Source organism: Pimephales promelas, chromosome 3, assembly GCF_988280905.1.
Source record: "Pimephales promelas chromosome 3, fPimPro1.hap1.1, whole genome shotgun sequence".
Classification (NCBI taxonomy): Eukaryota; Metazoa; Chordata; class Actinopteri; order Cypriniformes; family Leuciscidae; genus Pimephales; species Pimephales promelas.
Window position 1 is genome coordinate 10,713,757 of NC_142771.1, and position 15,504 is coordinate 10,729,260.

Below are 15,504 nucleotides of genomic sequence, written 5' to 3' on the forward strand. Positions count from 1 at the left end.
CTTCCCAAAACTCTGGATTCTGATAGAGGGCCATGAGACTTAGATCTGAGTTCAAAAATGGAGGCTCTAGCCCCTTCCAGAGCTGAGATATCGAATCTCAAAAATTCGGCCCGAAAAAAAACGACAGTGGTACCCCTTACGTTTTTTTTTTTCGGGCGAAAAATTAAGTTTCTCCAATCTTCCCAAAACTCTGGATTCTGATAGAGGGCCATGAGACTTAGACCTGAGTGCAAAAATGGAGGCTCTAGCCCCTTCCAGAGCTGAGATATCGAAACTCAAAAATTCGGCCCGAAAAAAAACGACAGTAGTACCCCTTACGTTTTTTTTTTTCGGGCGAAAAATTAAGTTTCTCCAATCTTCCCAAAACTCTGGATTCTGATAGAGGGCCATGAGACTTAGACCTGAGTGCAAAAATGGAGGCTCTAGCCCCTTCCAGAGCTGAGATATCGAAACTCAAAAATTCGGCCCGAAAAAAAACCGACAGTGGTACCCCTTACGTTTTTTTTTTTTCGGGTGAAAAATTAAGTTTCTCCAATCTTCCCAAAACTCTGGATTCTGATAGAGGGCCATGAGACTTAGACCTGAGTGCAAAAATGGAGGCTCTAGCCCCTTCCAGAGCTGAGATATCGAAACTCAAAAATTCGGCCCGAAAAAAAAACGACAGTGGTACCCCTTACGTTTTTTTTTTCGGGCGAAAAATTAAGTTTCTCCAATCTTCCCAAAACTCTGAATTCTGATAGAGGGCCATGAGATTTAGACCTGAGTGCAAAAATGGAGGCTCTAGCCCCTTCCAGAGCTGAGATATCGAAACTCAAAAATTCGGCCCGGAAAAAAAAACGACAGTGGTACCCCTTACGTTTTTTTTTTTTCGGGCGAAAAATTAAGTTTCTCCAATCTTCCCAAAACTCTGGATTCTGATAGAGGGCCATGAGACTTAGACCTGAGTGCAAAAATGGAGGCTCTAGCCCCTTCCAGAGCTGAGATATCAAAACTTAAAAATTCGGCCCGAAAAAAAAACGACAGTGGTACCCCTTACGTTTTTTTTTTGGGGCGAAAAATTAAGTTTCTCCAATCTTCCCAAAACTCTGGATTCTGATAGAGGGCCATGAGACTTAGACCTGAGTGCAAAAATGGAGGCTCTAGCCCCTTCCAGAGCTGAGATATCGAAACTCAAAAATTCGGCCCGAAAAAAAAAACGACAGTGGTACCCCTTACGTTTTTTTTTTCGGGCGAAAAATTAAGTTTCTCCAATCTTCCCAAAACTCTGGATTCTGATAGAGGGCCATGAGACTTAGACCTGAGTGCAAAAATGGAGGCTCTAGCCCCTTCCAGAGCTGAGATATCAAAACTCAAAAATTCGGCCCGAAAAAAAAACGACAGTGGTACCCCTTACGTTTTTTTTTTTTGGGCGAAAAATTAAGTTTCTCCAATCTTCCCAAAACTCTGGATTCTGATAGAGGGCCATGAGACTTAGACCAGAGTGCAAAAATGGAGGCTCTAGCCCCTTCCAGAGCTGAGATATCGAAACTCAAAAATTCGGCCCGAAAAAAAAAACGACAGTGGTACCCCTTACGTTTTTTTTTTCGGGCGAAAAATTAAGTTTCTCCAATCTTCCCAAAACTCTGGATTCTGATAGAGGGCCATGAGACTTAGACCTGAGTTCAAAAATGGAGGCTCTAGCCCCTTCCAGAGCTGAGATATCGAATCTCAAAAATTCGGCCCGAAAAAAAAACGACAGTGGTACCCCTTACGTTTTTTTTTTTCGGGCGAAAAATTAAGTTTCTCCAATCTTCCCAAAACTCTGGATTCTGATAGAGGGCCATGAGACTTAGACCTGAGTGCAAAAATGGAGGCTCTAGCCCCTTCCAGAGCTGAGATATCAAAACTCAAAAATTCGGCCCGAAAAAAAAACGACAGTGGTACCCCTTACGTTTTTTTTTTTCGGGCGAAAAATTAAGTTTCTCCAATCTTCCCAAAACTCTGGATTCTGATAGAGGGGCATGAGACTTAGACCTGAGTTCAAAAATGGAGGCTCTAGCCCCTTCCAGAGCTGAGATATCGAAACTCAAAAATTCGGCCCGAAAAAAAAACGACAGTGGTACCCCTTTCGGGTTTTTTTTTCGGGCGAAAAATTAAGTTTCTCCAATCTTCCCAAAACTCTGGATTCTGATAGAGGGCCATGAGACTTAGACCTGAGTGCAAAAATGGAGGCTCTAGCCCCTTCCAGAGCTGAGATATCGAAACTCAAAAATTCGGCCCGAAAAAAAAACGACAGTGGTACCCCTTTCGGTTTTTTTTTTTCGGGCGAAAAATTAAGTTTCTCCAATCTTCCCAAAACTCTGGATTCTGATAGAGGGCCATGAGACTTAGACCAGAGTGCAAAAATGGAGGCTCTAGCCCCTTCCAGAGCTGAGATATCAAAACTCAAAAATTCGGCCCGAAAAAAAAACGACAGTGGTACCCCTTACGTTTTTTTTTTTCGGGCGAAAAATTAAGTTTCTCCAATCTTCCCAAAACTCTGGATTCTGATAGAGGGCCATGAGACTTAGACCAGAGTGCAAAAATGGAGGCTCTAGCCCCTTCCAGAGCTGAGATATCAAAACTCAAAAATTCGGCCCGAAAAAAAAAACGACAGTGGTACCCCTTACGTTTTTTTTTTTCGGGCGAAAAATTAAGTTTCTCCAATCTTCCCAAAACTCTGGATTCTGATAGAGGGCCATGAGACTTAGACCGGAGTTCAAAAATGGAGGCTCTAGCCCCTTCCAGAGCTGAGATATCGAAACTCAAAAATTCGGCCCGAAAAAAAAACGACAGTGGTACCCCTTTCGTTTTGTTTTTTTTTTCGGGTGAAAAATTAAGTTTCTCCAATCTTCTCAAAACTCTGGATTCTGATAGAGGGCCATGAGACTTAGACCTGAGTGCAAAAATGGAGGCTCTAGCCCCTTCCAGAGCTGAGATATCGAAACTCAAAAATTCGGCCCGAAAAAAAAACGACAGTGGTACCCCTTACGTTTTTTTTTTTTCGGGTGAAAAATTAAGTTTCTCCAATCTTCCCAAAACTCTGGATTCTGATAGAGGGCCATGAGACTTAGACCTGAGTGCAAAAATGGAGGCTCTAGCCCCTTCCAGAGCTGAGATATCGAAACTCAAAAATTCGGCCCGAAAAAAAAACGACAGTGGTACCCCTTACGTTTTTTTTTTTCGGGCGAAAAATTAAGTTTCTCCAATCTTCCCAAAACTCTGGATTCTGATAGAGGGCCATGAGATTTAGACCTGAGTGCAAAAATGGAGGCTCTAGCCCCTTCCAGAGCTGAGATATCGAAACTCAAAAATTCGGCCCGAAAAAAAAACGACAGTGGTACCCCTTACGTTTTTTTTTTTTCGGGCGAAAAATTAAGTTTCTCCAATCTTCCCAAAACTCTGGATTCTGATAGAGGGCCATGAGACTTAGACCTGAGTGCAAAAATGGAGGCTCTAGCCCCTTCCAGAGCTGAGATATCAAAACTTAAAAATTCGGCCCGAAAAAAAAACGACAGTGGTACCCCTTACGTTTTTTTTTTTGGGGCAAAAAATTAAGTTTCTCAAATCTTCCCAAAACTCTGGATTCTGATAGAGGGCCATGAGACTTAGACCTGAGTGCAAAAATGGAGGCTCTAGCCCCTTCCAGAGCTGAGATATCGAAACTCAAAAATTCGGCCCGAAAAAAAAACGACAGTGGTACCCCTTACGTTTTTTTTTTCGGGCGAAAAATTAAGTTTCTCCAATCTTCCCAAAACTCTGGATTCTGATAGAGGGCCATGAGACTTAGACCTGAGTGCAAAAATGGAGGCTCTAGCCCCTTCCAGAGCTGAGATATCAAAACTCAAAAATTCGGCCCGAAAAAAAAACGACAGTGGTACCCCTTACGTTTTTTTTTTTTGGGCGAAAAATTAAGTTTCTCCAATCTTCCCAAAACTCTGGATTCTGATAGAGGGCCATGAGACTTAGACCTGAGTGCAAAAATGGAGGCTCTAGCCCCTTCCAGAGCTGAGATATCAAAACTCAAAAATTCGGCCCGAAAAAAAAACGACAGTGGTACCCCTTACGTTTTTTTTTTTTTGGGCGAAAAATTAAGTTTCTCCAATCTTCCCAAAACTCTGGATTCTGATAGAGGGCCATGAGACTTAGACCAGAGTGCAAAAATGGAGGCTCTAGCCCCTTCCAGAGCTGAGATATCGAAACTCAAAAATTCGGCCCGAAAAAAAAACGACAGTGGTACCCCTTACGTTTTTTTTTTTCGGGCGAAAAATTAAGTTTCTCCAATCTTCCCAAAACTCTGGATTCTGATAGAGGGCCATGAGACTTAGACCTGAGTTCAAAAATGGAGGTTCTAGCCCCTTCCAGAGCTGAGATATCGAATCTCAAAAATTCGGCCCGAAAAAAAAACGACAGTGGTACCCCTTACGTTTTTTTTTTTCGGGCAAAAAATTAAGTTTCTCCAATCTTCCCAAAACTCTGGATTCTGATAGAGGGCCATGAGACTTAGACCTGAGTGCAAAAATGGAGGCTCTAGCCCCTTCCAGAGCTGAGATATCGAAACTCAAAAATTCGGCCCGAAAAAAAAACGACAGTGGTACCCCTTACGTTTTTTTTTTTCGGGCGAAAAATTAAGTTTCTCCAATCTTCCCAAAACTCTGGATTCTGATAGAGGGCCATGAGACTTAGACCTGAGTGCAAAAATGTAGGCTCTAGCCCCTTCCAGAGCTGAGATATCGAAACTCAAAAATTCGGCCCGAAAAAAAAAACGACACTGGTACCCCTTACGTTTTTTTTTTCGGGCGAAAAATTAAGTTTCTCCAATCTTCCCAAAACTCTGGATTCTGGTAGAGGGCCATGATACTTAGACCTGAGTGCAAAAATGGAGGCTCTAGCCCCTTCCAGAGCTGAGATATCGAAACTCAAAAATTCGGCCCGAAAAAAAACGACAGTGGTACCCCTTACGTTTTTTTTTTTTTTTCGGGCGAAAAATTAAGTTTCTCCAATGTTCTCAAAACTCTGGATTCTGATAGAGGGCCATGGGACTTAGAGCTGAGTACAAAAATGGAGGCTCTAGACCCTTCCAGAGCTGATATTTTAGTTGTGAAGAAGAGCAATGTCTTCCAGCTACACGTGGATTCGGCAAGTGAACATGTAGTGGGTCCCAAACAGAGAGGATGGAACGGGGGCAAAGAGTCCGTTTATCTGGGCAGCAAACCGGGTATGACACCTGAACGCTTTTACAATTCTTATCAGGTTTCAAATCAAGAATCTTGCATTGATATAATGAGGTAAGATGCTCAATGTAATTAAGCCTTTTGTCCTCTCGTGTGCAGATACCATAGCTGTACCAGGTCTCCCATCCGCCGTCCTCCCTTTCCATGGGTGCGTGAGGAAAGCCGTACTCAACCACAGGACTGTCATGCTGTCAAAACCCTCATCTGTGTCTGGATCTGTGGGGACTCAGGGCTGCCCTGCCTTATAGACCACACCTGCATTAACCCCTAAATACTCCACGTACACTGACACTATCAAATCAACAGGTGGTGGGTTTGCTTAGCCTTTAATGTAAACAGATATTTATGGTTACTTTTATGACACCCATGTATGTAGTTAAATGAAAAGCACTGTAAGTGGAAAGACACCACTGATCAATGACAGGACCAGAGGAAAGGCACTGGATTTATTTTGTTCCAGCTTTAATTAGTACATGATGTCACTGATACAATCCTGACCAAACACCGTTAAATGGGTTTTATGGGAATATTTAGATGTTTAAAAACACTGGAGGAAGAGCAATTTACTGTGGCTGTTCCTAAGCAGACTCGTGTGCCATAGGGATTCATTGTATATTATCATCTAAAACCACTGGAGTTGAAAACTCAAGAAATATTGTCACTTTTGATATTTTTTGTCATATTGCTTAAAATAACTATTTTTATTGCCAATAAACATTTCCTTCAAGTTTCTTGTCACTTTAATTAACTTCACACACACCCAAACTGGCATTACATAGTCAACTGTTCAATAGTGTAGCTTTGGACATACAAAACACACTTGAATCAATGATTACAGGCAAACATCTCAGACTAATATGAGACTAACTCTTCAGAGAAACACGGTTGTGTTCAGAAGGCCGTTCTAATCCAAGCTCATGTCCTCATCATCATCTTTCTTGTCTTTGGAATCACCATCATCGGTCTTGGCATCACTGCCCTCCATGGCCTTGGCAAACGCCTCCACATCTAAATATCAGGACAAAGCAAATGAAAGTTCATTAAAATGATGAACATTTTACCTGTTTTTCAATATATTTTGAAATCAAATTGTTGATTTGAGGACGTTGAACAACTCACCTCCTTTATTAGCTGCGTCAACTGCTTTAGAGGGATGACCAAACTGGTTCATGAGAGGGCCGAGCTGACCGGAGGCTAGAGCACTGCTGAACATACTCATCGCCTGCACACACACACACACACACACACACACACACACACACAGGGTGTTTACATCACAGCAGGATACATTCTCTTTACTACCAATTATAGCATTAAATAAACATCAGGAAGTATAAAACAGTACAACTTAGTGAAATGCATAATGTCTCATGTAATCGCTTAGTATTTAAACCGCGGAAAGATGTAAATAAAACCACTTTCAAACAATGTAATATTTACCATAGCAAGACGGGGAGCATTTTGCTAAATGTACTATACTTTAACCGGTTAGTGAAGTCTTCATTATTATGTGTATGTTTGAATAAATCTGTCATGAAAACAAGTTATATTTACAGCCAATGTCTACGTATATTTCAACAATGAATTGGAGTAGAAAATTCTATATATTCTATAATAATATCATTAAAAAGTGTTGATTAGATACATTTTTGGGCTAAATGAAAACTAAAACTTAAAATTTGGTTAGGAGCAACACTGAATTAACCCGACCTTCCTGTCAGAATGCGAGTCTGATTCTGCTCCACTGGGCTGTGGAAAGAAAATGCCTCTGCACTCGATAGACCTACTCATTGGATAGACCTACAACGCATGTTCTTGAATGATTCTGATAGAGGGCCATGAGACTTAGACCTGAGTGCAAAAATGGAGGCTCTAGCCCCTTCCAGAGCTGAGATATCGAAACTCAAAAATTCGGCCCGAAAAAAAAAACGACAGTGGTACCCCTTACGGGTTTTTTTTTTCCGGCGAAAAATTAAGTTTCTCCAATCTTCCCAAAACTCTGGATTCTGATAGATGGCCATGAGACTTAGACCTGAGTGAAAAAATTGAGGCTCTAGCCCCTTCCAGAGCTGAGATATCGAAACTCAAAAATTCGGCCCGAAAAAAAAAACGACAGTGGTACCCCTGACGTTTTTTTTTTTTCGGGCGAAAAATTAAGTTTCTCCAATCTTCCCAAAACTCTGGATTCTGATAGAGGGCCATGAGACTTAGACCTGAGTGCAAAAATGGAGGCTCTAGCCCCTTCCAGAGCTGAGATATCGAAACTCAAAAATTCGGCCCGAAAAAAAAACGACAGTGGTACCCCTTACGTTTTTTTTTTCGGGCGAAAAATTAAGTTTCTCCAATCTTCCCAAAACTCTGGATTCTGATAGAGGGCCATGAGACTTAGACCTGAGTGCAAAAATGGAGGCTCTAGCCCCTTCCAGAGCTGAGATATTGAAACTCAAAAATTCGACCCGGAAAAAAAATGACAGTGGTACCCCTTACGTTTTTTTTTTTTTTTTCGGGCGAAAAATTAAGTTTCTCCAATCTTCCCAAAACTCTGGATTCTGATAGAGGGTCATGAGACTTAAACCTGAGTGCAAAAATGGAGGCTCTAGCCCCTTTCAGAGCTGAGATATCGAAACTCAAAAATTCGGCCCGAAAAAAAAACGACAGTGGTACCCCTTACGTTTTTTTTTTTTCGGGCGAAAAATTAAGTTTCTCCAATCTTCCCAAAACTCTGGATTCTGATAGAGGGCAATGAGACTTAGACCTGAGTGCAAAAATGGAGGCTCTAGCCCCTTCCAGAGCTGAGATATCGAAACTCAAAAATTCGGCCCGAAAAAAAAACGACAGTGGTACCCCTTACGTTTTTTTTTTCGGGCGAAAAATTAAGTTTCTCCAATCTTCCCAAAACTCTGGATTCTGATAGAGGGCCATGAGACTTAGACCTGAGTGCAAAAATGGAGGCTCTAGCCCCTTCCAGAGCTGAGATATCGAAACTCAAAAATTCGGCCCGAAAAAAAAACGACAGTGGTACCCCTTACGTTTTTTTTTTCGGGCGAAAAATTAAGTTTCTCCAATCTTCCCAAAACTCTGGATTCTGATAGAGGGCCATGAGACTTAGACCTGAGTGCAAAAATGGAGGCTCTAGCCCCTTCCAGAGCTGAGATATTGAAACTCAAAAATTCGACCCGGAAAAAAAATGACAGTGGTACCCCTTACGTTTTTTTTTTTTTTCGGGCGAAAAATTAAGTTTCTCCAATCTTCCCAAAACTCTGGATTCTGATAGAGGGTCATGAGACTTAAACCTGAGTGCAAAAATGGAGGCTCTAGCCCCTTTCAGAGCTGAGATATCGAAACTCAAAAATTCGGCCCGAAAAAAAAACGACAGTGGTACCCCTTACGTTTTTTTTTTTTCGGGCGAAAAATTAAGTTTCTCCAATCTTCCCAAAACTCTGGATTCTGATAGAGGGCAATGAGACTTAGACCTGAGTGCAAAAATGGAGGCTCTAGCCCCTTCCAGAGCTGAGATATCGAAACTCAAAAATTCGGCCCGAAAAAAAAACGACAGTGGTACCCCTTACGTTTTTTTTTTCGGGCGAAAAATTAAGTTTCTCCAATCTTCCCAAAACTCTGGATTCTGATAGAGGGCCATGAGACTTAGACCTGAGTGCAAAAATGGAGGCTCTAGCCCCTTCCAGAGCTGAGATATTGAAACTCAAAAATTCGACCCGGAAAAAAAATGACAGTGGTACCCCTTACGTTTTTTTTTTTTCGGGCGAAAAATTAAGTTTCTCCAATCTTCCCAAAACTCTGGATTCTGATAGAGGGTCATGAGACTTAAACCTGAGTGCAAAAATGGAGGCTCTAGCCCCTTTCAGAGCTGAGATATCGAAACTCAAAAATTCGGCCCGAAAAAAAAACGACAGTGGTACCCCTTGCGTTTTTTTTTTTCGGGCGAAAAATTAAGTTTCTCCAATCTTCCCAAAACTCTGGATTCTGATAGAGGGTCATGAGACTTAAACCTGAGTGCAAAAATGGAGACTCTAGCCCCTTTCAGAGCTGAGATATCGAAACTCAAAAATTCGGCCAGAAAAAAAAACGACAGTGGTACCCCTTACGTTTTTTTTTTTTCGGGCGAAAAATTAAGTTTCTCCAATCTTCCCAAAACTCTGGATTCTGATAGAGGGCAATGAGACTTAGACCTGAGTGCAAAAATGGAGGCTCTAGCCCCTTCCAGAGCTGAGATATCGAAACTCAAAAATTCGGCCCGAAAAAAAAACGACAGTGGTACCCCTTACGTTTTTTTTTTCGGGCGAAAAATTAAGTTTCTCCAATCTTCCCAAAACTCTGGATTCTGATAGAGGGCCATGAGACTTAGACCTGAGTGCAAAAATGGAGGCTCTAGCCCCTTCCAGAGCTGAGATATTGAAACTCAAAAATTCGACCCGGAAAAAAAATGACAGTGGTACCCCTTACGTTTTTTTTTTTTTTTTCGGGCGAAAAATTAAGTTTCTCCAATCTTCCCAAAACTCTGGATTCTGATAGAGGGTCATGAGAATTAAACCTGAGTGCAAAAATGGAGGCTCTAGCCCCTTTCAGAGCTGAGATATCGAAACTCAAAAATTCGGCCCGAAAAAAAAACGACAGTGGTACCCCTTACGTTTTTTTTTTTTCGGGCGAAAAATTAAGTTTCTCCAATCTTCCCAAAACTCTGGATTCTGATAGAGGGCAATGAGACTTAGACCTGAGTGCAAAAATGGAGGCTCTAGCCCCTTCCAGAGCTGAGATATCGAAACTCAAAAATTCGGCCCGAAAAAAAAACGACAGTGGTACCCCTTACGTTTTTTTTTTCGGGCGAAAAATTAAGTTTCTCCAATCTTCCCAAAACTCTGGATTCTGATAGAGGGCCATGAGACTTAGACCTGAGTGCAAAAATGGAGGCTCTAGCCCCTTCCAGAGCTGAGATATTGAAACTCAAAAATTCGACCCGGAAAAAAAACGACAGTGGTACCCCTTACGTTTTGTTTTTTTTTCGGGCGAAAAATTAAGTTTCTCCAATCTTCCCAAAACTCTGGATTCTGATAGAGGGTCATGAGACTTAAACCTGAGTGCAAAAATGGAGGCTCTAGCCCCTTTCAGAGCTGAGATATCGAAACTCAAAAATTTGGCCCGAAAAAAAAACGACAGTGGTACCCCTTGCGTTTTTTTTTTCGGGCGAAAAATTAAGTTTCTCCAATCTTCCCAAAACTCTGGATTTTGATAGAGGGCCATGAGACTTAGACCTGAGTGCAAAAATGGAGGCTCTAGCCCCTTCCAGAGCTGAGATATTGAAACTCAAAAATTCGGCCCGAAAAAAAAAAACGACAGTGGTACCCCTTACTTTTTTTTTTTTCGGGCGAAAAATTAAGTTTCTCCAATCTTCCCAAACCTCTGGATTTTGGTAGAGGGCCATGATACTTAGACCTGAGTGCAAAAATGGAGGCTCTAGCCCCTTCCAGAGCTGAGATATCGAAACTCAAAAATTCGGACCGAAAAAAAACGACAGTGGTACCCCTTACGTTTTTTTTTTTCGGGCGAAAAATTAAGTTTCTCCAATCTTCCCAAACATCTGGATTCTGGTAGAGGGCCATGAGACTTAGACCTGAGTGCAAAAATGGAGGCTCTAGCCCCTTCCAGAGCTGAGATATCGAAACTCAAAAATTCGGCCCGAAAAAAAAAACGACAGTGGTACCCCTTACGGTTTTTTTTTTTCGGGCGAAAAATTAAGTTTCTCCAATCTTCCCAAAACTCTGGATTCTGACAGAGGGCCGTGAGACTTAGACCTGAGTGCAAAAATGGAGGCTCTAGCCCCTTCCAGAGCTGAGATATCGAAACTCAAAAATTCGGCCCGAAAAAAAAAACGACAGTGGTACCCCTTTACTTTTTTTTTTTTCGGGCGAAAAATTAAGTTTCTCCAATCTTCCCAAACCTCTGGATTTTGGTAGAGGGCCATGATACTTAGACCTGAGTGCAAAAATGGAGGCTCTAGCCCCTTCCAGAGCTGAGATATCGAAACTCAAAAATTCGGACCGAAAAAAAAACGACAGTGGTACCCCTTACGTTTTTTTTCTTTCGGGCGAAAAATTAAGTTTCTCCAATCTTCCCAAACCTCTGGATTCTGGTAGAGGGCCATGAGACTTAGACCTGAGTGCAAAAATGGAGGCTCTAGCCCCTTTCAGAGCTGAGATATCGAAACTCAAAAATTCAACCCCAAAAAAAAAAACGACAGTGGTACCCCTTTCGTTTTTTTTTTTGTTTTTTTTTCGGGCGAAAAATTACGTTTCTCCAATCTTCCCAAAACTCTGGATTCTGATAGAGGGCCATGAGACTTAGACCTGAGTGCAAAAATGGAGGCTCTAGCCCCTTCCAGAGCTGAGATATCGAAACTCAAAAATTCGGACCGAAAAAAAAACGACAGTGGTACCCCTTACGTTTTTTTTCTTTCGGGCGAAAAATTAAGTTTCTCCAATCTTCCCAAACCTCTGGATTCTGGTAGAGGGCCATGAGACTTAGACCTGAGTGCAAAAATGGAGGCTCTAGCCCCTTTCAGAGCTGAGATATCGAAACTCAAAAATTCAACCCCCCCAAAAAAAACGACAGTGGTACCCCTTTCGTTTTTTTTTTTTTTTGTTTTTTCGGGCGAAAAATTAAGTTTCTCCAATCTTCCCAAAACTCTGGATTCTGATAGAGGGCCATGAGACTTAGACCTGAGTGCAAAAATGGAGGCTCTAGCCCCTTCCAGAGCTGAGATATTGAAACTCAAAAATTCGACCCGGAAAAAAAAATGACAGTGGTACCCCTTACGTTTTGTTTTTTTTTTTCGGGCGAAAAATTAAGTTTCTCCAATCTTCCCAAAACTCTGGATTCTGATAGAGGGTCATGAGACTTAAACCTGAGTGCAAAAATGGAGGCTCTAGCCCCTTTCAGAGCTGAGATATCGAAACTCAAAAATTCGGCCCGAAAAAAAAATGACAGTGGTACCCCTTGCGTTTTTTTTTTTCGGGCGAAAAATTAAGTTTCTCCAATCTTCCCAAACCTCTGGATTTTGGTAGAGGGCCATGATACTTAGACCTGAGTGCAAAAATGGAGGCTCTAGCCCCTTCCAGAGCTGAGATATCGAAACTCAAAAATTCGGACCGAAAAAAAACGACAGTGGTACCCCTTACGTTTTTTTTTTTCGGGCGAAAAATTAAGTTTCTCCAATCTTCCCAAACATCTGGATTCTGGTAGAGGGCCATGAGACTTAGACCTGAGTGCAAAAATGGAGGCTCTAGCCCCTTCCAGAGCTGAGATATCGAAACTCAAAAATTCGGCCCGAAAAAAAAAACGACAGTGGTACCCCTTACGGTTTTTTTTTTTTCGGGCGAAAAATTAAGTTTCTCCAATCTTCCCAAAACTCTGGATTCTGATAGAGGGCCGTGAGACTTAGACCTGAGTGCAAAAATGGAGGCTCTAGCCCCTTCCAGAGCTGAGATATCGAAACTCAAAAATTCGGCCCGAAAAAAAAAAACGACAGTGGTACCCCTTTACTTTTTTTTTTTCGGGCGAAAAATTAAGTTTCTCCAATCTTCCCAAACCTCTGGATTTTGGTAGAGGGCCATGATACTTAGACCTGAGTGCAAAAATTGAGGCTCTAGCCCCTTCCAGAGCTGAGATATCGAAACTCAAAAATTCGGAACGAAAAAAAAACGACAGTGGTACCCCTTACGTTTTTTTTCTTTCGGGCGAAAAATTAAGTTTCTCCAATCTTCCCAAACCTCTGGATTCTGGTAGAGGGCCATGAGACTTAGACCTGAGTGCAAAAATGGAGGCTCTAGCCCCTTTCAGAGCTGAGATATCGAAACTCAAAAATTCAACACCCCCAAAATAAAACGACAGTGGTACCCCTTTCGTTTTTTTTTTTGTTTTTTTTTCGGGCGAAAAATTACGTTTCTCCAATCTTCTCAAAACTCTGGATTCTGATAGAGGGCCATGAGACTTAGACCTGAGTGCAAAAATGGAGGCTCTAGCCCCTTCCAGAGCTGAGATATCGAAACTCAAAAATTCGGCCCGAAAAACAAAACGACAGTGGTACCCCTTACGTTTTTTTTTTTTTTCGGGCGAAAAATTAAGTTTCTCCAATCTTCCCAAACCTCTGGATTCTGATAGAGGGCCATGAGACTTAGACCTGAGTGCAAAAATGGAGGCTCTAGCCCCTTTCAGAGCTGAGATATCGAAACTCAAAAATTCAACCCCCCAAAAAAAACGACAGTGGTACCCCTTACGTTTTTTTTTTTTCGGGCGAAAAATTAAGTTTCTCCAATCTTCCCAAAACTCTGGATTCTGATAGAGGGCCGTGAGACTTAGACCTGAGTACAAAAATGGAGGCTCTTGACCCTTCCAGAGCTGAGATATTTATAATGGCATAAATGCTACATTGGATCTCAATATCTCAGCTCTGGAAGGGTCTAGAGCCTCCATTTTTTCACTCAGGTCTAAGTCTCATGGCCCTCTATTAGAATCCAGAGTTTCAAGAAGATTGGAGAAACTTTCGCACCAAAAAAAAAAAAAACGACAGGGGTACCACTGTCGTTTTTTTCAGGTCGAAATTTTGAGTTGCTCTGATCTTCTCGAAACTCTGGATTCTGATAGAGGGCCATGGGACTTGGAGCTGAGTACAAAAATGGAGGCTCTAGACCCTTTCAGAGCTGAGATATTGAGATCCCATGTAGCATTAATGCCATTATAAATATCAATATCTCAGCTCTGAAAGGGTCTAGAGCCTCCATTTTCGCACTCAGGTCTAAGTCTCATGGCCCTCTATCAGAATCCAGAGTTTCAAGAAGATTGGAGAAACTTATTTTTTCGCACCAAAAAAAAAAAAAACGACAGGGGTACCAGTTGTTAAAGTAGGATTTGTCAGGTGGGGGAACCCTTAAATTTTTTGTAGGTGCAACAGAGAAAAATGACTCACCGTGGGACAACATATTGAGTATCGTGGTATAGCAATACTTTTTGGGTGTCGCTGTGGCACCAAGTAGCCTGTCACTTATTTACTTGATATTTTAATGGTTTTATTTTGGCCCATCTACACTGATTTGATGACAATACTATGTTAAAATTGCTTAACACTGGGACAAAAAGTGGGGTATGGGGCCTCCCCCGAGAAAAATTTGATTTCTCTGACCAAATTATGTGCAATTTAAGACTTTTGAAGGCCAAAAAAAAAAAAAAAAAGGATAATAAATAGCTTTAAAACCATCTCAGTGGGCATTCGATTATTTTGTCAATAGCCTACCTCTCATCTACATCTTTCTTTTTCTCAGTCTCCTTATCCTGCCCTATTTCTTCCCCTCCTAAACTCCTAAACCCCCTGAACTTTGACTGATAGTCTTTCATTTTCATCTGTGTCAGTGAAATAAATAGACTTAACTGATAATTATATATTTTATGAATCATTATCTTAAACAAGTTAATTTACTCAAGGCTACCAGGTCAGTATTGCCACCTTCTACAAGCTTTGGAATTTAAAAAGTAATTTTAAATAATACAAATTATAGGCTATGTTTAACGCAGTTGGTGGAATTGGCAGACGTTCCCTCATCATGCGTTATCAATAAATCGTTAGAAAATTACATGCACAGATGAATTAACATTTATGAAGCGATCTGAATCTGCGTCGTTGAACTAATATTGGATGTTAATTGACTACAAAGCACAAAACCAGCACCAAAATAGTATTCAAGTCATTTGTATTTAGTCTATTAAACACCGTTTATCATTTGATGAAACTATCATAGTTAGTTTCATAGTATTTAACGTAGCTTTGTTAAATGAAGCCCAGCCCTACAGGCTTATATGTCTAGGCTGACAACAACACGCAAAATGGTAACCTTATTATTTAACATTTTTGATAATTTTGCTTCAATAGTATAATAGTAGCCTACATTACTGGTCAAAAAATTTGCATACACATTATTAGGCCTGGTATTCTTTTAAGTCCCTTGTGCACATCAAGCCTGCATTTATATTTGATCAAATCTGTGTATCACTGTGTCACCGCTAGATGGCAGCGCTTCTGTGTTTACGTGAGCTGGCGGAGTAGTAAACATATTCTCACACATCTGCCGATGAATGACAATATCACGAACGGATAAACATGTCAGAAATGAAATGTTACATTAATTTAACTCTATGAACATGACATTTTCATGTTATACTGTAGTACAAAGGCAACAAAAATCCG

General features: G+C 41.2%; 2 protein-coding genes across 7 annotated transcripts in view; one reads left to right on the top strand and one right to left on the bottom strand.

Moving 5' to 3' along the window:
* The first annotated feature begins 4,987 nt into the window (after positions 1 to 4,987).
* On the top strand, positions 4,988 to 5,688 carry LOC120481557 (laminin subunit alpha-4). Its single transcript, XM_039675256.2, has 2 exons — positions 4,988 to 5,236; positions 5,352 to 5,688. The coding sequence occupies exons 1-2, from the start codon at positions 5,080 to 5,082 to the stop codon at positions 5,498 to 5,500; spliced, it is 306 nt and encodes a 101-aa protein (XP_039531190.2). The 5' UTR covers positions 4,988 to 5,079; the 3' UTR covers positions 5,501 to 5,688.
* Positions 5,689 to 5,961: 273 nt separating this feature from the next.
* Positions 5,962 to 15,504, bottom strand: part of LOC120481558 (proteasomal ubiquitin receptor ADRM1) — a 79,588-nt gene continuing 70,045 nt past the window's right edge. For all 6 annotated transcript variants that reach the window (XR_005623339.2, XR_016155055.1, XR_016155056.1 and 3 more), the window contains exons 2-3: positions 6,372 to 6,474; positions 5,962 to 6,260 (exon numbers count right to left, since the gene is read on the bottom strand). Coding sequence is in view for 2 of the 6 variants with exons in the window: in XM_039675259.2 (XP_039531193.2) it covers positions 6,157 to 6,260; positions 6,372 to 6,474 (207 nt within the window). In the remaining 4 variants the exon portion in view is untranslated. The remainder of the gene's footprint in view (positions 6,261 to 6,371; positions 6,475 to 15,504) is intronic.

Coding starts and splice junctions, on each gene's coding strand:
- LOC120481557 (XM_039675256.2), top strand. CDS start 5,080: ATGGAGGCTCTAGACCCTTCCAGAGCTGATATTTTAGTTGTGAAGAAG. Junction 5,237..5,351: donor TTATCTGGGCAGCAAACCGG/GTATGACACCTG, acceptor TCTCGTGTGCAG/ATACCATAGCTGTACCAGGT.